Source organism: Pyrus communis, chromosome 7, assembly GCF_041283825.1.
Source record: "Pyrus communis isolate YQ-2024b chromosome 7, ASM4128382v1, whole genome shotgun sequence".
Classification (NCBI taxonomy): Eukaryota; Viridiplantae; Streptophyta; class Magnoliopsida; order Rosales; family Rosaceae; genus Pyrus; species Pyrus communis.
In genome coordinates this window covers 18,498,685-18,511,806 of record NC_142571.1, presented here as the reverse complement: position 1 = coordinate 18,511,806, position 13,122 = coordinate 18,498,685, and the positions used below count along the sequence as shown (strand labels likewise).

The window sequence follows — 13,122 nt, the reverse complement described above, 5'->3', positions numbered from 1 at the left end:
CACATTTCTTCGCAATGCCAAAAGGTCTGCTACCATATTGGCTGATCTTGGAGTCCAAGACCAGCGACAGTCCTGAAAAGGATCCCCAAGGAACTTACACCTTGTCAGTGTTGGGAAAGCCTCCCACCTGCCATTTGTGATCTTACCCTTAAGGCAAGAAATTGACTCAAGGGAGTCAGATTCAATCACTACATGACTCACACCCAAAGCAACAGCCAACTCGCAACCATGGCAGATTGCAAAAGCTTCAGCAGCTGCAGCCGAATGAGCATCAATACTACATCTCCTAGCAGCAATAAAGGTGCCAACAGAGTCCCTAGCAACAACCCCAGTAAATCCCGTGTTCGTTGCCGTCACCCAACTAGCATCAACATTGAACTTGATATATTTTGTATGTTATCTTATATGTAGGTAGCTTAGTGATTGGTGATGAATTTCAGGCCCGTATTTAAACGACATATGTTGTAATTGATTCCTAGTGCTAGTGAATCACATGATGGTGGTCAGGAAAGGCTCAAAGTCTCAAATGCCTCTATAAGTTTTTCTGAACCCCAAAAAGATGGACTGTCGTGGCGATTTCAGTAATTTCTATTTTATAAATAAATATAAAAAAATAAAAACAAACAAACAAACAAAAAGAAAAGTTGGGTGGCAAGGTGCCCAAAACAAAAGTTTCAATTCCACCCCGTCACCCTTCTCCCACTTGTACGGTTCTACCTCGACATTTCTCCATCATTTCTCAGCCCGTCTTCAGCCTACACACCACTAATGCCAGGTGAAATTTGGAAAAATAACCAAATTTTGGATCACAAATAGAATTCTAACCATCATTTTAAATTTTTAATAATTATAACCAAAAGTTGATATGAAAATGCTAATACACCCTTAAAATAAAGTTTTCTAAAAAAAAAACAAAAAAACAAAGGCTCGACTGTCTTTTACCGCCATCTCTATCCTTTCTAGACGATAATTCAAAACCACATAAACCCAACCCAAGCACAGCTAGTCATGGCGTGTAGCACGATCCCTCTCTCTTCCTCTTCCTCTTCCTCTTTTATACTGTCACACACAACCTTCGTTTAGTTCTGAACCCCCAAAAATTTTTTTGACCCCCTCCACATGAAGACGACTCTCACTCTCAGTCTTAGTTAGCTTCCTCCTCTCCTCTCCAATTTTTGATTTTCAACTACAACGATGTAATCCTTGAGTTCGAGTACTTGCACCACCAAGCTCACAACGAGGCCTTCGCTCACTTTAGTGCCCACTGCCCTTCCTCAACATCTCAGCCCCTCAATTGGAACCTCCACTTCTAAGATCAGCTCCAGAACCAAATCGTTGGTAAAAAGCCCAAAATGCGGTGGTCCATTCTCTTTTTCTCTCATTTTCTCCAAAGGTTGAACTTTGGATTTTGTTTTATTCTATGATTGAATTAGGGTTTTGGGTTATTTAAGGAACTTCAATCTTGCTTTGTTTGATTTCAATGGATGATATTTTTTCATTTGGTTTTTTGAGAAAATTTTATTCGAAGGGTGTATTAGTACTTTCATATCAACTTTTGATTATAATTATTATAATATTTAAAAAGGTGGTTAGAATTCTATTTAGGGTCCATAATTTAGTTAGTTTTCCAAATTTCCCATATGTCTCAGCCCGTCTTCAGCCTTCACGTCACCACTACCAGGTAACACCGCCACTCACCCTCCACTGCAATTGCAGACTTTTCAATCTCTCGGTATTTTTCCAACAGTAAATTCAATTTATGTATTTTTGTTCATTTGGTTTCAATCTTCCCGATGCGTATCTAATTCTCACAAATCAACCTTTCTTTCTGCTTTGTTGTGTTAATTGCTCCTGTGCTACGATGCACTTCTCTGTTAAGCAAATAGAACCCATATAGTATAGAGCTTCAATTTTGATTTTCTTTCCAGTAATATAATTGTTTTCTTTTCAATCTGGGTATCTTGGTAGACAATTCGGTGAAGTGGGTAGTTCCTGTTCCTCTCGAATTCACTCAAAAATTTGAAATTTTAGTTGTTGTTAGGATTCTGGATATGGGATTTGGTGGATTTTGATTAATATGACATCAATTAGATGGGTTTTTGACTAATGATGGATTAAACTGGTTTTCGTGCTTAGTGTATCTTTAGAAAATCTGTGAAGTAGTTTGTTGTTAGTACCAACATAAAAATTAGTTGATATCAGGGGTAGTTTAAATAGGGTTTAGTAGACCATGGAACTTGTTTTTCACGGAATTCTTCTTGTGCTGTAGTATTTGTAAGCCATTCAAGTTCGAAAGATGAATTCGTCTTTTGATGATTTAGTTCTGTGTTTAAATCGTTTCCTGGTCTTAATCTTCCTTTTGTTGTTCTTTGGATTACAGATTCTACTCTTTTGGTACATTTTTAAACCTCTAATTTGTTGTAATACTTGGTTGTTCTGTTGATTCCGAATTTTTTTTTTCTTGTAAATTTTTGATTTGTTATCACTAGGAACAGCACATAGTTTCCTTAGTAATGGCAAAGAGAGATTTTCATAAATTGCCTTGCATAATTTGCTAATCCTAGTAAACCTTTTGATTTATAATGTACATATTGTAGGAAAATATAAAATAGCCTGGTCGACATTAAAATTGTGTTTATCTTCTTTTCGTGGTTAGTAACAGGTAATATCAATATGGAAACACTGAAGAATCCGTAATCTTCTATAGACAACCAAACAGCGTATTGCACTGCTGAGTTCATCTACTGCTTTCTCGTTTCTAGGTAGGAAAAAAAGAAAAAGTCATTGCTTGGAGATCCCCAAGGGGAGGCAACTATGTCGTTCATGAAAGGAGATTTACTTACGAGAACTAGAAAGCTGGTGAAGGGCCTAGCCAAGGCCGAGCCTGTTTGGCTCAAAGCGATGGAAAAGTTTGTCTCTCTCTTTCTCGCTATTCTTTTATTCTTGCAATGCCTTTTCTTTTTATTTAGTTGTTAACAACATAATGTATTGTGGTTTTTTCAGGGCACCGCCTGTAACATTTCCTCGTGCGAATGCAATTCAGAAAATCACTCTCCCAGAGGATGTTTACATAAAGAAGTTTTTCCAAAAGCATCCAGATTCCAAACATGAAGATGCCATAAAGTATGATTTATCTTTGTATTCTGTTGCAATGCCAATACTCGGTGTTCATTTACATCCCATTTCGTATGCTGTTTACCATCCAGTGTGTGAGCATATGAGTTGTGCTCTCGTTACAAATAACAATTGGGTCTTGTTATGAGTTTATCCTTGGCTAATAGATGTGGTTAGTAATTCAGGATTGAGTGTGTTGTATGAACCCGGAAGACATATTAACTTCTTATGAGAAAACGCAAGATGCATTAACTTATCCATTATGTTTGAACAGGATTTCTTCTTTTGATCCTCCACCAGCCCGTATATTTGGTTTGCGGGTGCTTGAGTTGAAAGAGCAAGGGGTTTCTGAGGAAGAAGCAATGGCAGTAGCCGATGTATGTATTTGGATTTCCTGTCCCCGTATGTATGTGCTTTCTAAGTTTTTTCTCACGTTTGTTTCATATTGTCTTCTAGATGGAATACCGGATGGAGAGAAAAGAGAAGAAGAAGGCATATTCCCGCTTGAAGAAAATTGCACGCCTTCAAGGGAAGAGGCCTCCTCCCAACCCATATCCCAGCGCTATCAAGGAAATACAAGCTGAGGAGAAGAAGTATGTTCGCGACCGCTTCTACAATCCCAAAATTATTCAACTTGTAAGGAAATTGCAAGAGGAGAAGGTAGCTGAAGCGCAGGAGAGATCCAGAGGAGGAGGAGGTTCCTGGTAACTTAAAGTGCCATCTTTTGATAATAATTTTGGTCCGTTAGTTCTTGAGATTTCTTACTGATTGACTTTAGCTTTTGATCAAGTATTAGACAAGTGCATTGGAAAGGATTCTTAAATAGTTTTCTTTCGCATCCATTTATTGAAGGTTGATGAAATGCTATACATTTGTGAAGATCACGTTATATGATTGTTATATTTTCCGATTTGTGTATTTTTATGAACTGCTTTTCCTTCTTGCTCACTTGCAACTTCTTTTGTAAGGCCTTACTCGATAATAGTTATTTCCAGCGTTTGAAATGTCTAACCTCTTGGTTTTAAGGTGCGACTAACAACTCTAGGTCTAGCGATACTTCTCTTTCTAATTAAACTAGCGGCGTGGGCAATTCAATTCTTATAGAGCTTCAGTTTCATTTTGTATAAATCCTTAGTTATCAATCATACCATATTTAATTTATCAGACTTGCATCCAAACTTGTTGAAGATGGAAGAATACGTATGCTAGTAAAGAAGGGACAATGTAGAACACTTCAATGGAGAACTTGCGTGATAGCATCCAATGGGGACGCCGAGGTGGCTGTTTACCAAACCAATCATGTGATGCCATTCGTTAAAGCACATGACTTTGGATGATAGGCTTGAGATAATGTCACATTGGTGTCGATGTAAGCCTCTCATGGTGAATGGCTTTATATGACGGAAAGAATCCAGCTACTCTTGAATGTGTATATAGTATGCATCCCGGGTGAAAGGCTGCTCAGCCTATCATAAAAATCTCTGTCAACATTGTTGGGCAAACTAACTAGTAACTACTGACCTTGTAGCACCTCGAGCTATCATACGATCAGTCGCCTACACGTGAATGAGCGCAAGTTCCGTTTAATCCTACACCCACTATCAGTATTTGACTCTCATTGGTCATAAAAGTCATCTCCACCGTTGATTTCGATTAAAAAGTTGTTGAGGTGTTTTAACTGTGTTTGATATTAAAGGTTCTAGAAACACAATTGTTTAGTCAATGTTTAGTTCAACGCGGTCACCTTCTACCTCAATCAACTCCCACCAAAGCATAGCAGCTAATAAATAACACATTTAATAACAATCAACTTCTATCAACAATTCTAACATTTTTCATTATTTGACAAAAGAATATTTTTTTTCTAGAAAAAGGGAGTAAAAAGGAAAATATTCGTGGTGAGAGTGATAAACGATATACTTAAACAAAAAGACAGAAGAGAATAATGGCTCGTTTGAGATTGCTTTCGTATGAAGTACTTATACTTGTAAGCACTTTATTTAACAGTCTTAAAGGTAGTCCCAAAGATGCCCTTAAAAATAATAAAGAAACTTTTTCTTTTTGTATGCCCATAGGGCCATAAGAAAATAAATGACCAGAAACAGATTGGAAATCAAAAGAGCTTATCATTTCCCTTCATATAGCTGAAAATATCATGTATTGGCAATTGCTATTAACTTAAGGATTTCGATCGTTAATTTTATTCAATCAAGCTACGTCATTCTTAAATACAGAATACGGAGATATGTACATCACCACATGGGAATATGCAAGTATTATCCTTAACCTAATGGGTGGTTTTCCTTATAAACAATGAATTTAACAACATTCTTACACATAATATAAGGTAGCAAAACTTTTCTAGGCAACCAAACAAGTCCTAAAATTAAAACCTTGCACGCAATCACAGAAGTTGAGACGGATTGATAAGATAGATGGAACAAACATGAATGGGAAAGCATGGCCACCAATAAAAAGCAGAGATGAAATAATCATTTAACCCCTTTTTTTTTTTTTTTTTTTTTTTTGGAAACATTAACCCCTTTAAGACTTCACCAACTCCAACCACCGCCCTTAAGATATTATTAATATTTGCTGGGACTGATCATCAAACCCCCAACGGAATTCTGTGTCCTCTATGCTTCCTGCATTTAATTTCTTGGGACACAATTTTCTTCTCCACAAAGTCAAATACATGGCAAGTCTAGATGAGCTGCAAAGGCAGTGTTTAGGTTGAATATATATTTTTTTTTTTCCGTAAATTAGAGCAGTTTATAATATTATTATGTTAAAATAATAAAAAAAAATAGCACAAAGTTTTGTTTTTCGTTGGAATGAATTAAGGTATTCATACTTTAATTATATTTACTTAGTTGACCTAATTTGTTACCGAGCAAATGTTAATTATGACAATTGGCTAGAGCAGTACACTTTTGCTTCTTTCCACTCAAGTTCGAATCCTTATTGTTTTAGATTTAACATTATACGAGTCCTTAAACTATCCTTTACTTGATGAGAAATATTATTTTTTATGAAGAATGAAATATCCATCGCCAAACTTGAGTCCTTAAACTATCCTTTACTTGAAGAGAAATATTATTCTTTATGAAGAATGAAATATCCGTCGCCAAACTTGCACATCATCATAAGTTTGATTGTTATGTTGAAAAACTTTGTTGCACAACAATGTTTGCCATCAAAATGTGTCTGGTTCACTAATTTTTTTCGTTCTGTATATTGCTAAACTGCATTGTGTGACCTAGCAAAGGAACTTTTATAGCATACAAGATACAACTCTTACATACGACATCACCCTCATAAAACCGATCACATAAATAGCATGTGCGGATTTTAATTTAATTTTATAAATAGTTACATTATTTTTTTTTTCTTGTAGAAAATGCCTACCCTAACATGCAAGCATTTTTTTTTTTTTTAAGGAAAACTAATGAAAATAGCTTGAAAACTTTGAGTTTTAACGATAAAGACAAAATAAAGGGTAAAGTGAATAGTACCATGATTGACTTTTTAGTGTAAAAATATGATTTTTCGTTAAGGTGAACAGTATCAGGAGTTTTTCGTTAAAGCTTTTTTTTTTTTTTTTAAACGACATTGGCCGATGGTCCCAAATGCAGAGACATCTCGGGTCTCATAGCCATTTTGGGTGGTTTTCCTCATAAACTAAAAATTTGTGTGTAAAGTTTTAAATTGAGTTACCGAAAATGACCATTGCTTCACAGTTGTGATAAGTTCAGGAATGAAGACCAAAACTTTGATAGGACTAATATTGAGAGACTTGTACTTCATAAACCGAAACTCCAATACAACTAAAATTTAGAGACGAAGATTCCAATTATCTCTGTTTACTAATAAATTGAGCTGTTTACCTACTTGCATCTCAATTTGTTTACCCATCCATGCATTCTTTCATTTAACCGTCATTACGCAGGTAACGCATTCGACTCTCTTCCCTGTTCATTTAATCGTCATACTATATCTGTCCATAATTAAGCAAACAGTAATTAACTTACTAACTAAGGAAACAAAATACAGCAAATAACATACATTTAACAATCGCATATATTCAACACCAAAGTATGTGAGGTTTTGGGTTCGATATTCTGAATTAGTGAGTCTGTTTAGCTCTGGGCCCAGGCAAAGTAAAATTTCAATTATCTCTTCGGATCTGATAAAAATACATAGCTGCAACTTGCCATCAGTTATTTTATTTTTTTTTAAATATTAATACCTCCGAAGTCAAAACCTAACCATATTTCCAGCCAAAATCATGAAAAATGCTTACAGCGTTAATTAATTTCAGTAGACCCACTAGGGGTACCACGGTAATTTCATTCCCACCACCCTCATTTAAAACCCCCGCTTAGTTTCTCCCTCTCACTCACGCTACTCCTCACTCCAAAAATTAGCCAAACGGAACAAACGCGTTGCTTTCTAGGAAGAGAGAGAGAGAGAGACCATGTCGTCGCAGAAGCAACGGCGGAGCTTCCCGTCGATCGCGGCCTGCAACGTGGGCGAAACGGCGTCGTACGAGTCGATCGCCGCCGACCTGGACGGGACGCTGCTCATCTCCCGGAGCTCCTTCCCTTACTTCATGCTGGTGGCTATCGAAGCCGGAAGCCTCCTCCGCGGCCTTGTCCTCCTCCTTTCCCTCCCGCTCGTCATCGTCTCCTACTTCTTCTTCTCCGAAGCTGTCGGCATCCAGATCCTCATCTTCGTCTCCTTCTCCGGCCTCAAAATCCGCGACATCGAGCTCGCCTCCCGCGCCGTCCTCCCCCGGTACAGTAAAATTATATGGATATATTCGTATATCTATCTTTCTCGTGTCGCGTAAATATTTTAATTTGAAATGTTAATTTTGAATTTATGAAACGATTGTTAGGTTTTACGCGGCGGATGTGAGGGCGGAGAGCTTCGAGGTGTTCGACAAATGCAAGAGGAAGGTGGTGGTGACGGCGAATCCGACGGTGATGGTGGAGCCGTTCGTGAAGGACTTTTTGGGCGGGGACAAGGTGCTGGGGACGGAGATCGAAGTGAATCCGAAGACGAAGAAGGCGACCGGGTTCGTGAAGAAGCCCGGGGTTTTGGTGGGAAAATTGAAGCGTTTGGCGGTTCTGAAGGAGTTCGGCGACGAAGTGCCGGATCTCGGGATCGGCGATCGGAGCTCGGATCATGACTACATGTCACTTTGCAAGGTATGGGTAATGTACTTGGCAATATAATCTAATTATTGTTATTTTTTAGTTAATTTGTTGTAGTAAAATCATGGGACCCATAACCTTAACCATCCCCAACTACCTGCCAGCTAAAACGTTGATCCCTGTGTGGAGTGGTCAAATCAAGAAATTACGGCGCGCTTGCAAAAGCTAAATAAGATAATTAAGGCAATCATGCTTTTGGATGCAAAAATATATCGGTAGTTGTTATTGAGACTATAAACTAAACTGGAGTCGATGATCATAACTTCTTATGTACAATTGTTACTTTTCTAGTACTCCACAACTATATATTTAGCGTTTTAATAAATTACGTTACTTATATCGATAGTTGTCATTGACATTGAAAAAAAAAAAAAAAATAGTTCTATTTAGCCTTTAAACAATTATTTTTACTTTTCATATTATTTTTAATTTTAGGTCAATGAATTAAAGAAAAGTATCAAAAAATTAACAAGGGTTCGGAGGTGGTAAAAATAAGTGTGTAATTAACACTCTCCTAAAAGAATAAATTACCCATTCATGAAATGTAAGGCAGTTGCCATAACAGGGTCTAACACATTACACATTCATGATATGAAAAAGTTCATTTACTTAATGACATTGTTGATATTTCATATGCTGGATATTACGAGTATCATTGTTATTTTCTGGTGAAATACAAACTCTCGTTTACTATGGAATTATGTTTGGTAGATTTTTGCTCACCATGTTTGTTCTGATCAATATTGAGCAGGAGGGTTACATGGTGCCGCCCAACAAATCAGCCCGTCCAATTTCAAAGAACCGTCTCAAAAACCAAATAATATTCCACGACGGACGACTAGTGCAGCGCCCGGACCCACTCAACGCCATCCTAACCTATCTCTGGCTGCCATTTGGCTTCATCCTATGCATTATGCGTGTGTACATCAACCTCCCTCTCCCCGAACGCATCGTCCCCTACACGTACGCAATGCTCGGGATCAAGCTCAAAATCCGCGGCAAGCGTCCCCCGCCGCCCTCCCCCGGCACCCCCGGAAACCTCTACGTCTGCAACCACCGCACGGCGCTCGACCCGATCATCATCGCCATCGCGCTCGGCCGCAAAGTCTCCTGCGTGTCGTACAGCGTGTCCCGCCTCTCCCGGTTCCTATCTCCAATCCCGACCGTCGCTTTGACTCGCGATCGCGAGGCCGACGCAGCCCGACTGTCGTCGCTCCTCCAAAAGGGGGACCTCGTGGTGTGCCCTGAGGGCACCACGTGTCGCGAGCCGTTCCTGCTGCGATTCAGTGCTTTGTTCGCAGAGATGAGCGACAGGATCGTCCCCGTGGCGGTCGACTGCAAGCAGAGCATGTTCTACGGGACCACCGTCCGTGGGGTCAAGTTCTGGGACCCGTATTTCTTTTTCATGAACCCGAGGCCGACGTACGAGGCGACGTTTCTGGACCGGTTGCCGGAGGACATGTCATGCAAGGCCGGGAAGTCGTCGATTGAGGTGGCGAATTACGTGCAGAAGGTGTTGGGGGATGTGCTGGGGTTCGAGCGCACCGGATTGACGAGGAAGGATAAGTATTTGCTGTTGGGAGGAAATGACGGGAAGGTGGAGTCTATGTACAAGAAGTGAGCCTTGTGGGTGGTCATTTTGGGCTGACAGATAAAGAGATATGTTCGGCTGTTTGGGGTGTTTTGCTAGTCTATTGGGAAGGTGTTGAGAAGGGTATATTGGTCTAAGTGCAGAGAATTTATATGTGAATTTGGTTAATGTCATTGATTCAGCTTTTAATATAGCCGTTTCTTGTGGTTAACTATGTTGATCTATTTACAATAGGGAAGTTTTGTTTAAACCCATATAATCTCTTTTTACACTCAACTTAAATTTTAAATGTTAATCGTCTATTTTACTCTATTGCATAATTACTATTAAGTACAAAATAAAATTAATAATAAAAATCAAATTTATCAGTAGACTCACATACCATAATTAAACCCCTAGCATCACCCTTTGTTTATCCTATGTTTATTCCGATTAAGACCCTAATAGCTCTGATAGAGAAAAACAAGTTTTTTATATTGATGGATGGTGATTTTGAAGTTTTTAATCCTCCAATTAAGGTATGACTCGATTTATAGATATTTTGTTTGTTTGCTTCTTCATTGGATTAAATTTCATACTTTTTATAATTGTATTTGTTTTTCTCTACCGTATGTATGCGTCCCAAAACACTAATGCAAGGACTTTTGATTAGTACTGCAAAGACATAAAACTTGATTCTTGGTGCAAATAAATATTGTTCAACCTTAACCACAAACTAGCGGGTGCCATGTCTTGCACCTTTTTTATTCGAAATAATTCCAATTTCTTTATTTGTTTATTAACATAGTAGCAAAACACTTAGCCCTATGTCACTTCAAAGTTTCTTAAAAAATACATGAAAATGCTCGATTTAAACAAGACTGAACTGGAGCTTGCATAGCATTCTCTTGACAAATTCAAGTCTATGGAATGATCTCTTGAATCCCAAGTCCATGGATGGGTTGTGGTAGCAACAACAAAAAAAAACCAGCCATGGAAATGCTAGTCTTATACGGCAAAGGACACCTCTTTGGAAAAAAAAAAAACAACCGTCAATTAGAAATGTTATTTTATAAGGAGAATGAGTGTAAAGATAATTTTACATTTTAAATTGGGTTGAGAGGGTAGTTTAGGTAATAAATTTGGGTTTAAACAAATATTAATTCTTTAATAAAAAAAAACAATATGGGTGAAGAGAGTAAATTTGGTGTAGAAAAGAAATTAGATGGGTTTAAATAAAATTTTTCTTTATAATATTGTTGATGGAAAAGTCAGTCTCGGCCTCAACTTTGTTTTTTTTTTTTTTTTTTGGGAGCTTAGTCTAATAATGAGTTAGCAATAATCTCTACTAATTAATAAAACACTCATTGTCAACCAAAATCTTATGAAATTACTAGTTTAACCCTCTAATTAAAACATAACATGAATAAGAAATATAGGGTAGAAATATAATTTCACACAACCAAATTTTGCTGTTTTTTTAAGCCTCACATACATGTAATCCTAACATATCTTTAATTAAAAAAAAAAATTCCACTCTCACATTCTCTATCACTTCATCTCTCATTCTATTTCAAAATAAAAAAAAATCTCACTTTGTGTGTGCCCATATGCTAGTGTGATTTAAACGAACTTAAGACTTCTCACTTACAAGTGAAGAGGAATATCACTAGACCGTAGTATTAAATGGCAGCATGCAAGTGATTTCTAAACCATCCGGAATCAAATAATTGTGGGACCCGCATAAAATCAGGATTTCTGAATCTTCATACTTTTCAACCTAGAGAGAGATAGGATGTATAGAAAGAAGGTAAAAGAAAAATAGCCATTTTCCAAGTTTATTTTTCAAACCATTGGCCACTAATTTCTTTGCCCCAAAACCGTAGACGCTAGTATGCATTTCCAGCCTTTTCCAGTCGAGCTTTGTATGTTGTCAATTGTTTTCTCTACCCAATAAGATTCTTTCATGCCCCAATAGGATCTTTTTTGGATTCTCCACATGCTTTAAATTACATATTCACCAAGAAAAGCTTAGGCTGTCTCTAACCAATCCGGCTAGAGGACAGTAGGGCTAAAAATAGCCCGAAATGACATGAAAGTCGTCTCCAACCGAAGGCTAGGCCAAATGGCTCGTGGGCTTCATCGGGCCATAATTGTACAATCAGGCCAACCGACTGGCCCGAACCAGCCAGCCAGCCCTGAGCCGATCTAGAAATTCAAGCCCAATAGCTAACGCTAACTAGCAACGGCTAGCTGACGTCATGTTGATGTAGGTAGGCGTTCGATTTGAATTTTTTTTTTTACAAAATAAAAAAAAATTAAAAATTCTAATTTTTTTTTCCCTATAACTACCTAAGCCATTAAACAACTTTAAATAACATTAAATAACATTAAACAATATTAAACAATATTAAACAACAATAAATAACATTAAACTCAAACAACATTAAAGAACACAATATCCACCCTAGTACTAGTTGGGGAAGTTATTCAAACTTAAACAACATTAAAAAAACATTAAAGAACACAATATCCATCCTAGAGCCAATCACTGGCCGAAAGTATGCCGACGAGGACGTCGGTCCCCTAAGGGGGTAGATTGTAAGATCCCACATCGTCGAGGGGAGTGGATCATGTAAGCCTTATATGTATATTCCCATCTCTACCTAGCACGATGCCTTTTGGGAGCTCATTGGCTTCGGGTTCCGTAGAAACTTTGAAGTTACACGAGTTCGCGCGAGAGTAATCACAGGATGGGTGACCCATTGAGAAGTTGCTCGTGAGTTCCTAGAAACAAAACCGTGAGGGCGTGGTCGGGGCCCAAAGCGGACAATATCGTGGTATGGCGGAGTTGAGCCCTGGATGTGGTAGGGGCCCAGGCCATGATGTGACATATTCAATTAAGATTTTAAAGAAGTTTATAACATTCCAGATATATTCAATTAGAATTTGATTTTAAAGAATTTGACAAAGTTAAGGAATTAGTGGGAATTTGAGAGATTTTGCAGTGTATTTTTAGCATCCACAAATCCTACATCTCCCCAAGAGATTTTGAGGGAATTGAATCAAAATTTTACATGAAATCTTTACAAATCAATTAGACTCCATAAAAATCCATACATTTATAAATCTATTAAAATCTTTCAAATTTCCAATTGAATACACCTTCCTAATTTTAATGGTGAGGCAACTTCGGGTTTTCTAATTAGAAATTTAAAT

The 13,122-nt window shown here is 37.8% G+C and overlaps 2 protein-coding genes across 7 annotated transcripts; both read left to right on the top strand.

The window, feature by feature from the left end:
• The first annotated feature begins 1,092 nt into the window (after window positions 1–1,092).
• On the top strand, window positions 1,093–4,024 carry LOC137735035 (uncharacterized). 6 transcript variants are annotated; one of them, XM_088696365.1, is made up of 5 exons: window positions 1,093–1,393; window positions 2,763–2,909; window positions 3,004–3,123; window positions 3,389–3,491; window positions 3,571–4,024. In XM_088696365.1, exons 2-5 carry the CDS (start codon window positions 2,815–2,817, stop codon window positions 3,820–3,822), a joined length of 570 nt encoding a protein of 189 aa, XP_088552491.1. In that variant the 5' UTR covers window positions 1,093–1,393; window positions 2,763–2,814; the 3' UTR covers window positions 3,823–4,024. The 6 variants fall into 6 exon arrangements, with proteins under 6 accessions (XP_088552491.1, XP_088552489.1, XP_088552487.1 ...); XM_088696363.1 differs by lacking the exon at window positions 1,093–1,393 and adding an exon at window positions 1,534–1,681; XM_088696361.1 differs by lacking the exon at window positions 1,093–1,393 and adding an exon at window positions 1,557–1,681 and having other exon boundaries at window positions 2,663–2,909.
• Window positions 4,025–7,510: 3,486 nt separating this feature from the next.
• LOC137733813 (putative glycerol-3-phosphate acyltransferase 8) lies at window positions 7,511–10,135 on the top strand. Its single transcript, XM_068473005.2, has 3 exons — window positions 7,511–7,911; window positions 8,015–8,327; window positions 9,085–10,135. The coding sequence occupies exons 1-3, from the start codon at window positions 7,592–7,594 to the stop codon at window positions 9,952–9,954; spliced, it is 1,503 nt and encodes a 500-aa protein (XP_068329106.2). The 5' UTR covers window positions 7,511–7,591; the 3' UTR covers window positions 9,955–10,135.
• Window positions 10,136–13,122: the final 2,987 nt, after the last annotated feature.

Bases quoted from the DNA above. Each gene is read 5' to 3' on its own strand.
- LOC137735035 (XM_088696365.1), top strand. From the start codon at position 2,815: ATGTCGTTCATGAAAGGAGATTTACTTACGAGAACTAGAAAGCTGGTG. The intron at 3,124-3,388 runs GTATGATTTATC...ATGTTTGAACAG, and splicing joins AAACATGAAGATGCCATAAA to GATTTCTTCTTTTGATCCTC. The intron at 3,492-3,570 runs GTATGTATTTGG...ATTGTCTTCTAG, and splicing joins AAGCAATGGCAGTAGCCGAT to ATGGAATACCGGATGGAGAG.
- LOC137733813 (XM_068473005.2), top strand. From the start codon at position 7,592: ATGTCGTCGCAGAAGCAACGGCGGAGCTTCCCGTCGATCGCGGCCTGC. The intron at 7,912-8,014 runs GTACAGTAAAAT...AACGATTGTTAG, and splicing joins TCCCGCGCCGTCCTCCCCCG to GTTTTACGCGGCGGATGTGA. The intron at 8,328-9,084 runs GTATGGGTAATG...AATATTGAGCAG, and splicing joins ACTACATGTCACTTTGCAAG to GAGGGTTACATGGTGCCGCC.